General features: G+C 41.3%; 1 protein-coding gene across 5 annotated transcripts in view; it reads left to right on the top strand.

Annotated features, from left to right (window-relative positions):
* The window catches only part of MAGI2 (membrane associated guanylate kinase, WW and PDZ domain containing 2), a 1,343,119-nt gene that overhangs the window by 1,211,379 nt on the left and 113,277 nt on the right, over positions 1–18,463 (top strand). For all 5 annotated transcript variants that reach the window (XM_045089715.1, XM_045089714.1, XM_045089718.1 and 2 more), the window contains 4 exons: positions 7,262–7,447; positions 9,316–9,469; positions 14,764–14,983; positions 15,635–15,778. In XM_045089715.1, coding sequence (XP_044945650.1) covers positions 7,262–7,447; positions 9,316–9,469; positions 14,764–14,983; positions 15,635–15,778 — 704 coding nt within the window. The remainder of the gene's footprint in view (positions 1–7,261; positions 7,448–9,315; positions 9,470–14,763; positions 14,984–15,634; positions 15,779–18,463) is intronic.

Below are 18,463 nucleotides of genomic sequence, written 5' to 3'. Positions count from 1 at the left end.
GACATTCATCAAAAACACATAAATTCCTTGAAAGAGGGTGGTATATATTAAAGTCTGTTTAAAGACAGATAAAGAAGAACATTTGCTTTGTAGATGACTCAATAAAGAGTGATGAATTACATAATGTCCACAACAGAATTAAGGTCATATTTAGCATTCTTGAGTCAGTATGTGCGAAATTAAGGATCTTCAATATACTTAAAAATGATCTGGACTACCTCTACTAGTGATGTGCATGGGGATAAAAAAATGAAGCCACAAGAAAAACGGATTATTTTTCTCCTTCCCTACCACCCACCTTTGTGATAATTTTCCTTGGTGACTATAACATGTTTTCATTTATATCATCCACCAAAGACACAAAAACAACAGAGTGGTATAGGAGGGAATAAATTATGGTTGTATCTATATAAGATCAACCATGTAATTTTCAGGGCCCAGTGCAATATGACCCATCAGGTTACAGCTAATTACAATTCCTAAAGCAATGCAATTTTCTTTAGATTACCAATCCATTCTCGGTACTTGGCTAAGGGATTTTTTTTTTAATTGGTGCAAAATAAAAACATAGAGGGGCAAGATACAGCTGACAAGTGTTTCTTGCTTTCCAGCCATGTAGTTAATACTTTCTACATGGTGCTTTCTGCCCTCGGAAACCTGAGTTTGGCTGGGCTTCCAAATTGCCAGTGATGGGCTTCCCTTCCCATTCTCCCATCTGACCATCTGCTTGTTACCAACTACAGGGTAACTAAACTGTTCAACCACAAGAGAATGACTAATGGTCCGGGGGCTGGGGGGGTGGGGAGTGCACTTTGGGAATATGTAGTACTTTAAACACCAGCTGCTCGATTTGGGGGTCTTGCAGCTCAGTTGGCTATGAATGTCAGGGAAGACGTTTTCATTTCTGGAAATCAAATTTCACAGACTTTGAGGGGGAAAACAAGTCAGCTTTTTCTTAATTTTACTGCCAGTTTTTTAAAAAATATCAAATACATATTTTTGCCACATCTTCACCTCTTGATGACCAAGAAACACTCTTTTGAAGGACACTCTGTCACATTCCAGGAAGGGACAACATCTAACTGAATGGATGTGTCACAAGAGAACACGCTTATCCAAGATTCCTAAGAAGGAGATATAGAAATAAGGAATTAATACTCAGCTCAGGTTTCTGAAGGCAGGAGAACAGGATTCTGCACCATGGGTTAAAGTGACAGGAACCCTTGCTCTATGCTCTTCTGTGTCTGTGTGTCCAGGGTCCATCTAGAGGAGCTGGCTAAAGGCATCATATCAGGGATCTCAGGGAGGGAAACAAGAATTGTGAAGGCAGGAGGGATCCCACGTTCAAAGCATTTCCTCTCTTCTTCTTCCATTGATATGATAGGTCCCTGTGTGCCACCATGAGTTTTTCACTGAGAACTGCCATTTAGTCTTGGACACTACGTGTCCTGTTCTCTAGAATGACCCTTCTTTTTCCTTATCACTTTGAGTCCACACGTGGACTCAATAATTCACACCTCTTCTCTACTCTTGTCTCCTGTTACCTTTACCATGGAATTGCTACTTTTGTTGTATTTTTATATGAATCTCCCCAACTAGGTTGTGAGCTTTTGAGACCAGATACCATGTGTTGTTTTGTTTCTCTCTTCCACACTGCACCAAGGCCTGGACCTGTTAATAAGATGGTGCCCTACAGAAATGTGTATTCAATGGAGTAACTGATCCTCTTGTCCTAACCCACAGTTCTGAAACTAGTCCGTAAGTCATCGTCACAGATTATTTTAAGAAAAGCAACTGGAATCTTCCAATTGAACACACATACACACAAACATACACACACACACACACATGCACACACACTTCTTTTCCTATCAGGTCATAGATTTTAAACCCAGACTAACCTTCCCTGCCTCTTTAAGCTAATGACATGTATAACCTTCACAAATTAATGGAATTGTGAGCCAATAAGAGTTTATGCTATTGATTGCCTTTGAAGTATTTACTTTCGTCACACTCATTTCAGAAACTTCTTGCTTGTAAGTTTGACGTGATTGATGCAGAATCCACTTTCAGTATCTAGTGCTTTCCTCCAACTCCGTCTACAATTCCACTTTGTGGATCGATGAACAAGGAGGTAATTAAATATAAATTTAAGTCATGGGTTTTCCTTCTCTGAAATATAATACATAAAAAACAACAAAGAAACATGGAGGGGGGAGGGGGGAGGTCCTTCCCTCAGATGCAGCTGAGAATTTCAAGAAGAAACCATCACCAAAAGTTTCAGGAAAAATCCAGAAGCAAGAAAAGTCATCCAGGCAACAGTCTCATCTTCTTTATGGGAATAAACCCAAGGTAAAACTCAAGAATTCATTGGTTAGCCAATGGTTGAAGGAGCCTGGATAAACCATACAAAAGTCCCAGAAGAAAAGCCAGCTGCAAAAAGAGAGGACCACTGTATCCTCTACTACTGTGACCAAAGACCCAGAGACTCCAGACCTTTTGAACAAACTTAGCATCCAATCCATTGACTGTCTCTGAACAGCCCTAAAACAACAGTGCTGTGGTTGAGTAGGGCCAAACTGTTCATCTACAGGAAAATATAAAATCAAAAATATAAAATTTTTTAATATAAAACATACATGTACCATAGTGTTTTACCCACAAAGAAATAAAAAAAAAAAAAAAGATGAGTTTCTTTTCCCATACTTTATGTGATTTGCAGTTAAAGGGGAAATTTCTAAGTCGTGGCACATTGTCTCCTTCCCAAATGTCAGTATGTTCAAAGCCACATGACATATTGCAACTTCTCCCAAATATCTGTGTATCCTTAGCACACTGTCAAGAAGACTGGTTCAAAGGCTTGATTTATGTTGCCGCCTGACAGATGATGTCTGGAAGGCATGCTGTCTAAATGGACTGTGCTCCGACAGTTACCTTAGTCATCAATTCCCAGAGAATTAACAAGTACCATTCATCCCAATAATAGAAACCAAGGTCAGGGCCTCTTCCATGCTCTGTAATTCCATTAGCAATGCACAGAAAGCACTCGGGTCATAAGTTCTGTAGACCTTATAACTGAGCAAATGGAACTGCATCTTGTTTTCAGAGAGAATCCTCTGCGAGCACACCCTTTGTCAATGATTTGTTGTACATCAACGATCAGTGTACTTACACATGTAGGGAAAATGCTGGTAAGGGAAAAGTGAAGCTGTCTTCAGCTGCCAAGAGTTTCAAGCACTGTTTTTATTAAAGTAAATGCCAATAGAAAACAATTTGAACGAAACTATGTCAGATACTTGCAATTATGGGCAGACCTTTTTAAATTGTGTACTCAGTCAAATTTTATGTAAGCCACTCAGTCATTCTAAGTGGCTACCGTAGGACTGATTTCAGTTTTCATTATTTCATTTTAGTTTTTATTATTTTAGTTTAGTTATTATTCTACCTGCCATGGTAAAGTGAAAATGGCCTTGAAACTAAGAGTTATCATCATAAGCAAATAAATCCGGTTACAATGAAACTTTCCTCTCAAAAATCTCAAGCAGCACGCTTTCCTAAGCTAAATCTTACCAGTCATTCCCTCAGTCCTCATAATTCAAATTGCTTCCAACCTGGCATAGATCAAAAAAAGGAGAGAGTAACCTGAAAGTTTGAAGCCACAGGCATAGATTTGAAATCTGGCTTTGATACTTCTTTGTTTTCTTGACAAAAAAATAAGCATGATTATTTTACTTTATAGGTACATCATACTGTTGCTATAAGATTTAAAATAAGTGCTTAGCACAGTGCCTGGAAATTAACAAATGATAACTTATTGTTTTTGTTTTTATTGTTATTGAGCTCGTAAAATGTGTATGTATGTGTGTGTGTGTGTGTGTGTGCGCGCGCATACACGTGTGTGTGTGAAATCTATGTTTTGAAACATTTGGGGTTTTTTGCCCAGTAGATTCTAAATGATCCACAGTAATGGAGGGAAGTTAGAGGCATGAATAATTCAAAATAGCAAATCATCCAAATACCAGCTGTATGTGTTTTAAAGTGTATTTTTAAATTTCATTTCAAATGCATTTCTAATGCCCAAAGAAATGACTTCAAATCACACCATGATGTGAAGTCCCAAGTAGAAGGGATCTGAGGAACTGTCCAGTTTCCCCGCCCCTCCTCTCCTCCCGCTTGCTTCCTGCCTCTCCGCTCCTCTCCCTTTCTCCTCATGTCCTGCCCGTCAAAAGACAGCAGCCACAAAGAACCAGCTTCAGGCCAAATTTCCACCTCCCACTCTCCCCTGAATGAGGGCCACTGCTGAAGTGTTGAGGATTCCCTGCTTCGAGGCAGGCCTCACTCCCCAAACACAAGTCCCGGGGGCTCATGCAGCAAATGCTTGCATGGGGAGAAGAGACCACGATGTCAAGAGACACGGTGTGGAGAGCAAAGCCTGTGGAATCTGACAGACTGGGATTCTAAATCGTGGTTGGACTCTGTGACCTTGGGCCAATTGCTGGTGACTGTACTTCAGTTTCTTCCACTCTAAATATGTGGGAGTCATGCCATCGGCTATCTCCCATGATTTGTTAAGGATAAAATGATATATATTTTAATGTAGTCATAATTTTGTGTGAGTGTGTGTGTGTGTGTGTAAGGCTCAAAGCAGGTAATGAGGACATCTGTATTACACTGATTTCCCTTTGAATAATAAACTCTTACTTATAAGCTGGTGTTTTCCTATAGAGATGCGCAACATCTTTTTTGGAAAACCAGAGAAAAACAAACCAGACGCTTGCCCTCATCTGAAATCTGTAGATAATCTCCCAAACACACCTCTCCTTCCCAGATAAAGCTGTTTTCCTGTGGTGATTCTTAGGAGACACTGTTGTGTCATAAGTGAAGCATTTCTTTAGTTTTAGTGATAGGATGGGTTTACCACACGTGGAAGTATTCAAGCTGCTACCTACACAGAAGCACTCGCACATATCAATAGTGATATCAGAGCCATTAAAATATAATAGTAATAAAAAGAATGAAGGAAAAGTGAAAGCTTGCAGATCAGTTCTTATACCAGGCACTGTCCTAGTCACTTTACGTGGGACAACTCAGTTGAGTCGCAAAGCCATCCTGTGAAGTCAGTGGTATTATTATCCCAATTTTCCTGTTGAAAAACGAATCAGGGAGATCCAGTAACTTTCCAAGGATCACATGAGAGAGAACAATAGATATGTTGGAAACCAGGGAGACATGTATTCATGGTTCAGGGGAGTACCGTACTGGAAGGGGACAAAAACGGGAACGAATTGTTCACTCTCGTTTTGGCAGAAGACCAAGCAATTTGCAATAACTTATTTTTTTTAAGATTTTATTTCTTTATTTGACAGAGAGAGGGGCAGCTAGAGAGAGAACACAAGTGGGGGGAGTGGGAGAGGGAGAGGCAGACCTCCCAATGAGCAGGGAGCCTGATGCAGGGATCGAACCAAGGACCCTCGAGCCCGAGCCAAAGGCAAACGCTTAATGACTGAGCCACCCAGATGCCCCACAATACCTTATTTTTTTTAATAAGTAAATGAATGTGTTCTTATTACATTTCTGCTTGAGAAGTACCTTGTCCCGAGAGCTTAAGATGATCTTTAGTATGCTTTAAGTAAGATGTTCTTAATTAGAGCCATCAGTGTCTGTGGTAAATAAAAAGGTGTTTGAGCTTCCAACACGACGCATTGACTTCAGAATCACGGACTCAGCCAGTGTTTTCTTATGTGGTCTATAACTTTTCACAGTGGAAATATGATCAAGGCCCTGGGTCATTAACTCACTGATTGTCCTTCCTTGCCGTGGTTATTAGCAGATGTTCTGCCTTTTTGCTGTACCACGGACGTAAGATTGAGAGTTCAGGGAACAGACATTCCGAGAGCATAACAAATCGTGAGTGTCTCTGCCACTTTCCGCAGATAGATGGGGACCTGACGTCCACGGGGAGAGCAACAACACAGAGTCACACTGACAGGCGATTTCCTAGCTTGGAATCCCTGTCTAAAAGGGAGAAAGGAAAAGGAGTGGGATTCTAGATTGTAACCTCCTTGGGGCAGGGGAGCGGTTAAAGGGACTCTGTGTGCCATCGCTATCTGACTCCAGAAATAGGTATCCTCATAGGCGCTCCCACATTTACAGTGGATAGAAGTCAGCCTGCTAAAGAATCTTTATCCTCTTGTACCTGGCTGCCCCTACAGAAATAAATAAATAAATTAATTAATTAACATAACTTTTCATTGTTTTAAAGAGACATATGCCCTCTTTGATCAATACAGTGCACATTTTCTTATTTTAATATCTAAAAAAACTTATATAGCCTCTTACAGTCCACGGAGTATCCTTGTTTAATCAGAAGAGTCGGATCCTTCCTCCCTCTTTCCCTTCTGCCCTCCCTTCTTTCTTTCTTCCTCTCTCTTTCTCTCTCATTCTCATTCTCATTCTCTCTTCCCCTAAAACAAACGTGTGTCATAATGGCATTTTTCTTTCTTCCTTCCCTCCCTCTTTCTCTTTCCCTAAAACGAAAGCATGTTGTAATGACATCTTAGTTTTGATGAAATATATTATGCATCAGATAGTAGCAAGATCTCAACACTACTTAATCGATTAAATCAGAAGAGGTAAGATTTGAAAATTGCATCAGCCTTGAAACTGAAACTTAGTAACTGATGGGAGACTGAGCATAGCATCTTCATCCACAACATCCCACATTAATATAGATATCTTTCCTTCCCTGTTTTCTCCTGTCAGTAAAATGGAAAAGGGTAAAAATTAAATTCTTAGCATTTATTGTACCTTTCTGAAACTGTGGATTATGGTCTCTATGGTATGAGCTCACAGCAATTTATGCCTGTGGTTCTCGATGTTTTGCATGTAGTGGAATGTCTTGAGGATCTATCTAAAAATTCATGAGCCTGCTGCCTGGACATTCTGATGGACAAGGCTGGGGTCTGGCCCAACAGGCTGTATTTTTAATTTTCGAGTAATTGTGATGCTCGGAAGCGTGAGAACCCCGGGTCCCTGTGTTTGGAATCGGCCCCTTGCTGCACAAGACCTGATTTTAGAAGTGCTGATCTCAGGGGTGTGCACAGAACTGCCTTTAATAAGCATGATTATGATTTCCAGAGGCAAATGTACCGATGGAAGGAAGACTTCTGACATCGCGTTGTTTCCTGTGGGGCTGGGATGCAAAGATAGAACATGGGTTGGGAACACCCCTGATGCCTGATTGTGTTGCGGATTGTTCTAGCTGTGCCCCATAAAATCGGACGCATCATCGATGGGAGTCCCGCAGATCGTTGTGCAAAACTGAAGGTAGGAGACCGGATCTTGGCAGTGAACGGCCAGTCCATCATCAACATGCCTCACGCAGACATCGTGAAGCTCATCAAGGACGCGGGTCTCAGCGTCACCCTCCGCATCATTCCTCAGGAGGGTGAGTGCCTGAGCCTGGGCCCGAGGGTCCAAAGTTGATTCTCATTGCCACGTTTGCACAAATTCACACACCCATGCACCCCAGATCCTGTTTTCTCCGTACCAGTTTCATTCAGAGATCAAGCTGTGTGACGTTATAGATAATGAGTGGGAATCCTAAAACCCTGGATTATTCAATCAGCCCCTGTGGTCCCGGGAGTACTCTTTTTATGGTGATATGAAGCCAGAACCCATTCAACAGAGATGATCGAGTTACAACTCTGAAAAAGAAAAAAAAGTATTTGTGTTCACAGTGAAGCTCCGGAGGATTCTTCAAAGTCAGATTGATTCTGAAAAGCTGGAGGAAGTTTTGTGGTATAAAGAGAGCTCATTTAGAAAAATGGTGCCTCTGCTAAGAATCTTACATTCCCCACTTAGTCTTTTGAATTTCTCTGTATAAGGACGCCCCCCTGAGGCCTGAAGAGTAGTGAGCATCACAACTCACAGCCTTGAGGGCCACAGGGATCTAAGTGCCTATTCACACTATAAAGTCCCCATTTCCAGACACAGCAACTTCATTACTGGTTTGTAGCTGCTGACTCATTAATGACGTTGGAGAACGCAGTCCCTGGAGATCACCGGTAGGGGGGTCGCAGCATCCCACATGGAGAGGGATGGGTATGCTCCCCCTGGTCCCCTCTAATTTACTCCGTCTCCTGATTCCCTCTTGGGGCTATTGGACACTGAGGCCTCAGGCAGTCACTGGACTTGCGGTATAAAACATTGGCTCTCTCCTGAGATGATTTTGCCCCCTGGGGAATGTTCAGCAAGGTTCGAAGACATTTTTGATGGTCACTATAGGGATAGGGATACTACTGGCATCTGGTAGGTAGAGGGTGAGGACACTGCTAATCACCCCATAGGGCACAGGACAGCCCTCACAGCAAAGCATTAATAACTGGCCCCAAATGTCAACAGTGCTGAGGTTGAGAAACCCTTCAGGGGGAGAAGAAATTTTAAAATTTGGGCTGTCAGAGAAGGGGAAGAGTGGCTTGTAAAGGAATAGATCACGTCCCTTTCATCAGCCAACCAAATAAAAAGAACAGAAAAGAAAATGACCATGGTGTTTTTAACCTATTATTTGCAGACACCATTACGTGTAAAACAGTCAATGGAAATTAACTCTAAGCAAGATTGCTGACTAAAAATCTGGCTCACATTTCCATTCTCCCCAGGCTGAAATATGTCTGTTCTGTTTCTATTACGTCATTTATACAGATAATTTCAGTTGAACATGTGAGGCTATTAGAGGAAAATCCAAGAAGCTGTTTTAGCAAAGAACAACTTCATGAACATTCTTCTGTCTGATGCTCTTTTTTTCTTTCTGAAGAACCAGGGAGTTCAGGGAGTTATTAAACAATAAGACTAACAAGGACCTAGAGAGAACATTGTGAAAAGCATTTATTTCTGTTATATTAAGTTCCTTATCCAAACTTTGGAATACCAGTAGGACTTTTCATTACAACCAAAAAGTAGTGGCTTGAATGTTTTCTGTCAGTGGGCAACACTGGAAAAATAGAATATGTTCTAGAGCTCACTCCTATGGATTATATTTTCATTGTTTTAATTGCTTTTTTTTTTTTTATTGGAAACTTTCCTCCTGACAAAATGACAAGAGACTCTGTTTCTAACCTTGCTTAGCAACACTTATAACTAATGACATAACACGAATTCTGGGAATGGTATTGGAACTTGATTGGATAATTGATAAGTTTAACCTGTCATCTTAAAGTCTAATGGAAACTTAAATAACCAAGCCTTGAGTCTCTGAGGAGGCCCTTTATCAGATGCCAACCTGATTGCATTTGCCACTTTGGTTCCCCTTGGCAGAGCTCAACAGCCCAGCCTCGGCGCCCAGCTCAGAGAAGCAGAGCCCGATGGCCCAGCAGAGTCCACTGGCCCAGCCAAGCCCGGCCACCCCCAACAGTCCTGTTGCCCAACCAGCTCCTCCTCAGCCACTTCAGCTGCAAGGACACGAAAATAGGTAAACTTTCCCCTGGCTTTTCTGACTCGGAAAGGTGAGGGAGGTGGGGAGGAGGAGCGTCTGGGATGGGACAGAATGAGACACAGGCGGAAGAGAACTTTTCATAAAGTAGAAATCGCTGTGTGCTCCTTGCTGTGATTTTTGAGATGGTGTGTGTGTGTGTCACAAGTGTGATTTTATTAGCAACTACAAGTGTTTGTTCTTCACATTAAGAGAACCTTTCCTGAAGAAGTGATGAGCAGTTATAGATCCGGAGGCGCTAACAAAGTTGGAAAGCACACTGAAGAGAGTCTAGAGTAAAGAAAACAGACAAAGGCCCTTTGGCAGGAAGGAGCATGCAACCTTGAAAGGGGTGGAAATAAGGTAGTGAAGAAAGAGGCCGGGAGCGTGGTTTGAGATGAAGCCAGTGGGAGTGGTAGGGGCCCCTCTACAGGGTCTTATGAGCATGTTAAAGATTTCGGTCTTAAGGGTAGTGAGAAGTCATTGGAATGGGTTTTATGCTGAAGACAGACATCCGTGGATTTGCTTTCCAAGGCCTCTCAGTTGGCCAACTGGAGAACTGACTAGAGACCGGTCACGGTGGATGTATGTTACTCAGCAGTTAGAAGTGGCCGCCAATGTCCTGGGGTCAATGACGGTGGTGGCTCAGAGAGTAATGGTGGTGTGGAGAGGGGCACATGTGGAAAGACTTGTAAACATTAATAAACGTCAGCATTTTTTTACTGCACATTGCCTTAGAGCCTCCTACCATGATCTAATGAGGTTCTTCCATTCCAGATCAAAAACTCATGTAAATAAGGCACTTTGATCTTCTAGAAGAAAAGGATGCCCTATAAGAACAGCATTGTCTTCTTATTGCAATTTGACTCACGTGTGTCAGGGAGGCTGGGTTAGTTGAGCTGTTAAAGAAAGAGATAAAGACACATTCCCATGCTGTGTCCTCTCTCTCAGAGGATAAAAACAGAACAATCTATAGGAATGTCTCTGTGTACAAAACCCTCGCCAGTCTTTTCCATAATTCTAATGTTTTCTGAACATCTGCTTCCCAGCTTCTGCCTCCCATGTTGGTGAAGATGAAGTGAGACCCAATTTCCAAGTCCCAGAACTCTGTGGGTTTATCACTTACAAGGCTGCAAAGCAAATATTTTCTCTCTGCCACAGGTGCTATTTCCAGAAAGCCCTGCTCTCCTCAGAGCTCTCCCATTTGCTTTCACGGAAAAGGAACTGTCTGTTGTCCTCAGCTGGCAATGAGTTTAATCTATTCCAGGGAAGAAAAAAGACTAAAGACCATAAAGCAAATGATAGGGAGGTAAGAATTTGACCACCCGTAAGAGGAGTGAGTCCTCAGTAATAAGCCACTGATGTGTCCCCTATTTCAATGGATCACACAGGCTTTCCCCAGATCCCCCTTCAGACTCAGGAAGAAGTGGCTGAGTGAACACAGTCTTTGAGCCCAATTCAGAGTGTTCTGATGGCTCTCCCACTGTCTGTGAACCTCCCAGCCACACTTCCATCTCACTTTTCCAGAGTCAGACTCCCCTGGACGTTGGCTTCTTACTTCTGGCTTAGAGGTGGGTAATCTCATCCCTGTCATGTTACGGGGTCAGTGGAGGAATAACATCTGGACTAGGTCATGGTCATTCCCCAACTTCTACTACCTCACAGGTGGGACTTGTCATCCCTTAGCAGAGAAGCAGGGGTCTTTGGAATATTTTTTTGGCCTGACTACAGAATAAAACATTTCCTAATCCTGGGATTAACAGATGGACCTGATTCACATTTTTATAAATCAACAGTGAATTTTCCTGGAGTTCTTAGCTGTTGTTGCTTCACTAATATTAATAGCCTGGAAAGTGCCGACTCCTAGAAGGACCTCTCGGCACTTGGTTTCCTGCCTTCACTGTGGATGGTTAGCCCGTGGCTCATTTACATATGAATGAAGAGATTAATCATCTTACAGATCCTAGAATCATTTTCCTAGGTGCGTTTAAAGATGGTCTGTGTACCAGGAACTCTCTGCCTTTCTCTGGATCAGGCTAGAGATGTCTTCAAGATAGCTTGTACGCTAAGCACCCTGGATGTGTCTCCTATTAGTTCATTTGTATTAGAGGTGCCCACCTAGCTCCATGTCACATCCAGCCTGGTTCCCCAGGAAAGTCCGAGAAAATTAAATGGCAGTCTGCTTGCAAAGCTTATTCTATGATTAGGATGATTGAATATTTTAATCCCGTTTTGTTTACTCTCAGCTTGGCTTCCAAGGGACACCCTGCACATCTCTCCTTATTTATCTGTCCCTTAAAATCCTTTCGGTGTATGCTCAGGGAACAAAATAGTTTTAATATGGACATGAGCAAAACAGTAGTCAAGGAGAAGCATTTGTTGAAAACAGCAAAGAGCCAATGTATAAATCTAAATAGCAGAGTTCACCTTCCCCAGCTAGGATAATTAATATTTGACTGCGAAAATAATGAATACTGTTATGCTGAAAATAAATAAAAAATAAATTAAAAAAATTTAAAAAAATATTTGACTGCGTTTTAAACAGCGAGGTCAATGGAAGAACATTGGAAATTGACTTCTTTCACAGACTTTAAACCCTAGATGCTTAAGGCTGGAAGGAATTCTTAAAAGGCCCATATGAGGCAAAATCCCACAAGATCCCCAATCACGGGCAATGTTTCCTGGTTCTGGAACTTGCTCGTACCATCAAATTCTGTTAAAATTTGCTACTAGAAATCTGGTTTTATTATCTCTAAAATCTCTTTAATAATGGAATTAATAACTACAAAGAGTAAAGGAATTTTAAAGAGGCCGTATTTTTTTCTTAATCATTTTGAGTTTTCCTGAAAATGCAGTTTTTTATACATTCAAAGCAACATAATTTTTGCCCAAGCCAGGATATCATTAACTTAGAAGTCAACAACACGCATAAAAAATTAAGCGTGTTTTCCTTATTAAAGACTCCTCAATGTGCAATTCAACGTAAAATCCTGACACTCGGCACTGGGGTCAAATGCGTGTTTGAGCACCAGAAGGCAGGGGTAGGTGACAGCTTTTGCATCTTAACAGCTCCTATCCTGGGCTGCTGCATAATCTTTGGGGAGCCTACATTTCCCCCTCTTTTGCTACACCTCGTGACACATCTGGTGGGAAAGGGAGCATGTAACAGATATGGCACGCCCCTGGCACACGAATTATGAAAATAAAGTGACTCAAAACATTGTGATGTCTAATCTACCAAATAGTTTTTTAGGAAGGCATTGACGCATGCCCACAAATGCAGACCAGTTGGGTTCTTTTGCTTAACTCCTGCATTTGTGCGGTTAGGCATTGTATTCAAAGCATGTTTAAAGAATCCCGTTCTCAGCATGCACACTTCCAATCTGTGAGTGCACTGGACACCTTGCTGAGCTACAAAGCAAAGCCCAAACTGTGCAGTCCCCAAGAGGAATGTGTCCCATCTGCAGGGATAAGTTATAAACAGGACCTGCTCAAAGTGTTGATTGAAAACCTCCTCCAAAAACCCCAAGTAAATACATCTATGGCTCTACATTCTTAGTGTGTCCTCACCAAATATTTGATTGCAGTAATGGCAATTGTTCAGGGGAGTGATATTTAAAAATAGTAATAATCAGCATCAGTGAGACCGTAAACCAGTGTAAAAAAAAAAAATCTGGGTTTTAAAGATAAAAATTCTACTGGTTTAGATCCTGTTTTCTCAACACATTTGAGTTTTTCCTTGGTCCTGAATATTTTCTCAATTCCTCAAACCCTTTATATTAATTTTTGATAAAATTGTCATTAGATTGAATGTGTTCTTTTTAATCTTCCTGGATTACTGAGTAGCTCATTATGGACTGTGGTTGTGACAGTAGACAATGAATTACAGAATTAAGTGGCCTTTATACTATGGTGATAACTTTTCAGGTTACATTATTAATGATCCCATAATGGTAAGCATTAACTCTGTTAGTCTCCTTTTGGGAACCCCTTCAGTTTAGAGCAGTTTGGATTCACAAAACAACACTAAACAACTAACTCTGGTTTCTGTACTTATTTTATGAGTACAGAAGCCCCAACTCCCCCTCCTTAATCTACAGGTTTGCTTCCCATGGTCTCAGGTACCTGAAGTCAAGGACCGTCAGGAAGCAGATGATCCTCCTTCTGACTGATTGTCAGAAGGTCAGTAATAGCCTAGCCTAAGGCTACACAATGTACTCAGAGTGCATAGGTCACACCCCTCACTTCATCTCATCACCCAAGCATTTTGTCATTTCACATCATCACAAGAAGGGTGAGTACAGGACAGTAAGATACTCTGAAAGAGAGAGACCACTCTCACATAACTTTCATACAGTATATTACTGTAATTGTTCTGTGTTATTACTAGTTACTGCTGATAATCTCTCACTGTGCCTAATTTATAAATTAAACTTTATCATAGGTGTGTACATATAGGAAAAAGCATAGTATATACAGGGTTCAGTACTCTATGCATTTCAGACAGCCCTGAGGTGTTGGCATGTAACTGCCACAGATGGGGGGGGGGCTGCTGTGAGGAAATATCTGGAAACGAGAAAGAGACAAATGTTGGACACAAACACCTTTGCCTTCCCTTTCATCCCTTTCATCTTACCGCCGTGGTAGTATCTGATAATAGCACCTGATACTGATCTGGTAGTTATAGCCTAATATTTAAACTCTATGTAATATGTTCCTACTCTTAGGAATGACCCAGTGACTTGCTGCTTGACTTGTAGCTGGTGATTAGAGTTTGCTCTCAGTCTTTTAACCTCTGTAAGATAGTCAAAAGGACCCAACCTAGCAAGTTAAAATAGCCCTTCATTATATATTCATGGAATATTTAGATCTAAGATCACTTTAGTTGTGCTTTCATGAAGTGATGAATGTGTGTGGGAGAGGGAGAGTTGGATAGAGTTGATTCACTGGTGTTGAGGCACACTGGGAGTCTGAGATACAGTTCCGTGTTTAGCTCCTAGCTTTGCTACAGTTGTACAAGGTTTTAAGTAGCCAGAGTCAAGGAGGGCTGTCCCTAACTCCTTTTCCACACAGCCCTGGTTGAGCCATCATCATGTTTACCTTGATTTCTTATTTCTTGATTTCATTTGTCAAAGATTTTAAAATAGTACTTCTCATCAGTAACTTTCTCAGGATCCTGAACCCGCAAAAGGACCACCAAGAGGGGTGGCCCACCCATGCCTAGAAGTCATGTGGTCCTTGTAATCCCCTCAGAATCCTGAGTTATCCGAGCAAATCCCATTTCCATCATTTAGTTACAGGTCAGAAGTAAAAGCAAGGCAAGATGTGAAACCAGACATCCGACAGCCTCCATTTACGGACTACAGGCAGCCGCCACTGGACTACAGGCAGCCACCGGGAGGGGACTACCAGCAACCCCCACCCTCGGACTACAGGCAGCCTCCCCTGCTGGACTACAGGCAGCACTCCCCTGACACCAGGCAGTACCCTCTGGCGGACTACAGGCAGCCCCAGGTACCTCAGAGACCCTGTCACATTTCAGTTTCTAATGAACAAACCTGTAATGCACACACACACACACACACACCCCTCTGATATTTATTAATGGTGCTCAACATCAGTGAATGAGAAAACCCAAAGGAGAGGTAATATCACTCAGGCCTGTGTGCAGTCATTACATTTGCCAAGTATATGGATGAATACCAGAGTAAACATGCTCTATAGTAGGTAGTTTTGTTTTGTTTTGTTTTGTTTTGCTTTTTAAGATTTTATTTATTTGAGAGAGACAGACAGAGACAGGGAGAAAGCAAAAGAGAGAGGAGAGGGAGAAGCCGGCTCCCTGCTGGACAGGGAGCCCAATCTGAGACTCGATCCCAGGATTCTGGGATCATGACCCAAGCCAAGGCAGATGCTCAACCGACTGAGCCACCCAGGCGCCCCTACAGTAGTTTTCTTAATGGCTGAGTCACCTGCATTAAGACCTTCTTGAATCTTTGGAATTTCATCTTGCCTTTTCCTAGATGGTGATGTCAGGGTACTTTTTCTCACAATATCACATCATTGGAGAGATGAACTCTAAGAGAGAAGGAGAACAGAGAGACTGACCACAGAAGCTTCTCTGATATTAAACAACTATTTATTCCATTTTTCTGCCCAAATCTAAAGGATTTTGATTATTTCACTGTGGACATGGAGAAAGGAGCCAAAGGATTTGGATTCAGCATTCGTGGAGGAAGAGAATACAAAATGGATTTGTACGTGTTGAGACTGGCAGACGACGGGCCTGCGATAAGGAACGGGAGGATGAGGGTGAGAACAGTCTCCTTTTTATAGAACCACTTAATTCTGAAAGAAGAACCCACTGTAGTGTCAGAGTGCCAAAGTGGACAGTTCAGCAAACAGGTCTGGCGTAGGGTTTGCCCTCTTTCCATTGCGTGACTCAGTTTTCTAAAAGTCTCATCTAACGTTAAGAATTATACTATTTCTCATTTTCTTGCATGTAGCTTTCCAATTGGCAAATCTCACTGTAATGTTTTAAAGATACAGTTTCTCTGAAGAGCAAACTAAAGACAATGTACAGAGCAACATAAGAAATAGTTTGAAATCAAAACACGGATCCATAATTTTTCCTTTAATTTGATGATACTTTGTTTTCATTTGAGAGTAAATCTTTTGAAATTTTGTTTTGTTTTGTTTTATGCTTTCTTTTCTTCAAGTTTATTAATCAAATGGCTCTTTGTTTCTTTGGAAGGATTTTTCTTGAGTTGACTGGTCTTTCGGCTTTGATACTGGAAAAAACGGGACTCGGCTTCTTGGACACATATTGTCCTTAAAAATGGTGACATTTTCCAAGTAGAGTGCAAGCTGAGGTGGATTTTTTTTAATGTATAGGATTTTGAGGCATCTGATGGGTAATTGACTCCTACATATATATGTATATATGTATGTATACATATATATCTATATGTATATAGAGAGGTATATATATAAAGGTATAAAACAAAATGAGGAGAATATAGATTATTAGTGTCTCTCTCTGCCTCTCTACGAAATGGCCATTAGTAAGCACATAATAAAGGTTAGGCATGATAAACAAAATCTAGAATTCATTCTTGCCCTCCCTCTTTGTCCTTTAAATCAATACAGAAAAGCTGTGGTTCTTGGCTTCTGGAACCTCAGATTCTTGGGCTGAGCTTTACCAGCCACTTGCTCCCAAATAACTAAATGAATCCGTTATTCCTACCACCATGTCTACCATTTCTGTGATTTTCACCCCGTGTCAGTGAGTTATCCATAATACAAAGTGGGAAGAATATAAATCATGTCAGTTTTTCTCCCAGTTTTCTCACAATTCTTGACAACTGGGAAGTATCCCAGCTGGAATTCAAACCCAGGCAAGGGCTAACTCGAGAGCCTGAGAGCCTCTGCCCTGCACCTCCCCTTAACCCATCTATAGAGGGTTCTAGGTTAGGCGACCTGGCTTCCCTAAACACAGAAGGTCACTTTCTTAACATGATGCAAAGCCAACTCACAAGGGATTAAATAAACCAGAATCTTCGTGGTGCAGGTAAAAACCACACAGCACAAAGGCCATGAGCGAAGTGACTGGACCCCTAGGAGACAGGATAGCCCATCTACCCTGCAGTGGACTTCAGACGTGGCCTGTGTGGGTTCCAAACAGTGACCACATTTTTAAACAAATGATCTAAATGACTGCTAATATATACAGTACTCCCAAGGCATAGAAGCCTAAATATAGAAGTATTCTTCTGTTAAAAGAATATTCTTTCTTGGAGAATTCAAGCCCGAGCAGTCGTTCTCTGCTGGGTCCCTGGCATCAGCATCACCTGGGAACATGTCAGACATGCAAATCCTGAGCCCCACCGCAGACCTACAGAATCAGAAACTCTAGGAGTGGGGTTAGCACTGTTTGATTCACCCCCTGGTGAATCTGATGCAAGGTGAAGTTTGAGAACTTCTAACTGAGCCCGAGGGAAGCTGACTTGACAAGGTAGGACAAAGATAGGATGTGTGTGGCTCAGGCTTTGTTAATTCCCCCCAGGTCTTGTCAAAGGAGATTTCCATCCTGTTTCAGCAGTTTAACTGAGATTTCTAAACCCATGTAAACACAGATTTAGAATTCTGTAGGCAGGTGCTCAATTTTATGAAAGATGCTTTTTCTTCTGGCAAGTGATAAAAATGAGTCCTCTACCTGGGTTTCAATAAATGGTGTTTTAACTTCTTTTCACAGATTATAAAAATAAGCAGTATTTTATAATTTTACATGCCAGTTTTATGGGGCAACCTATTCTTCTGTGTACAAGCTATCTAAAAGGAATTTTATGGCTGGTTTGAGATAATATGGACTAGTTTATTTGGGACTATTATATATGTACATAGATATATATTTCCAGCACTTAATTCTCAAAGAAAAGGAACCACTTGGGAGTCACAGAAATCCCATGGATAAAATTTTACTGGTTGATTTTATCTCCAATCTTTAAATTAAGGCTGGGAACTTAGCAGAGATGAATGGAAGACTTTTTTTCTGCTCTTTATGGGTTATATTTAATACTCAGATGTTGGCAGGGGTTGGTTTCTCACTCAGGAACCAGTAAAGAATTTGTCCAGGGTGACTGACTTCCTGTCAGGGAAAAGGACAATGTCACCACGTAAGTTCAAAAGTGTCCATATTAGCTACTGTCAGAATTAGGTAACTACTTTATATCTGCATGGTTGTTCTTCATCATAGCACATAATTAAATAAGATCTTGTTTTAATGTTTATTATCAAATTTTAATCATTTAAGCTAGTGTTTTGTACCTTCATCTGTGCTTACCAGGAATTGGCAATAACCTGTGATTCACAGATGTGTTTCAATTATTTTGGCAAGGACCAGGACCGATAAATATTTGCATGACTCTGATTTGATTACTTTAGACTAATGCACAAACTGGATAATAAGGTTTCCAATTTGGAAATTTTACCAATAAA

This window comes from Mustela putorius, unplaced genomic scaffold, assembly GCF_011764305.1.
Source record: "Mustela putorius furo isolate JIRA1106 unplaced genomic scaffold, ASM1176430v1.1 tig00003845_pilon_pilon_pilon, whole genome shotgun sequence".
NCBI classification, from domain to species: domain Eukaryota; kingdom Metazoa; phylum Chordata; class Mammalia; order Carnivora; family Mustelidae; genus Mustela; species Mustela putorius.
This window is presented reverse-complemented; position numbering and strand designations above follow the sequence as displayed.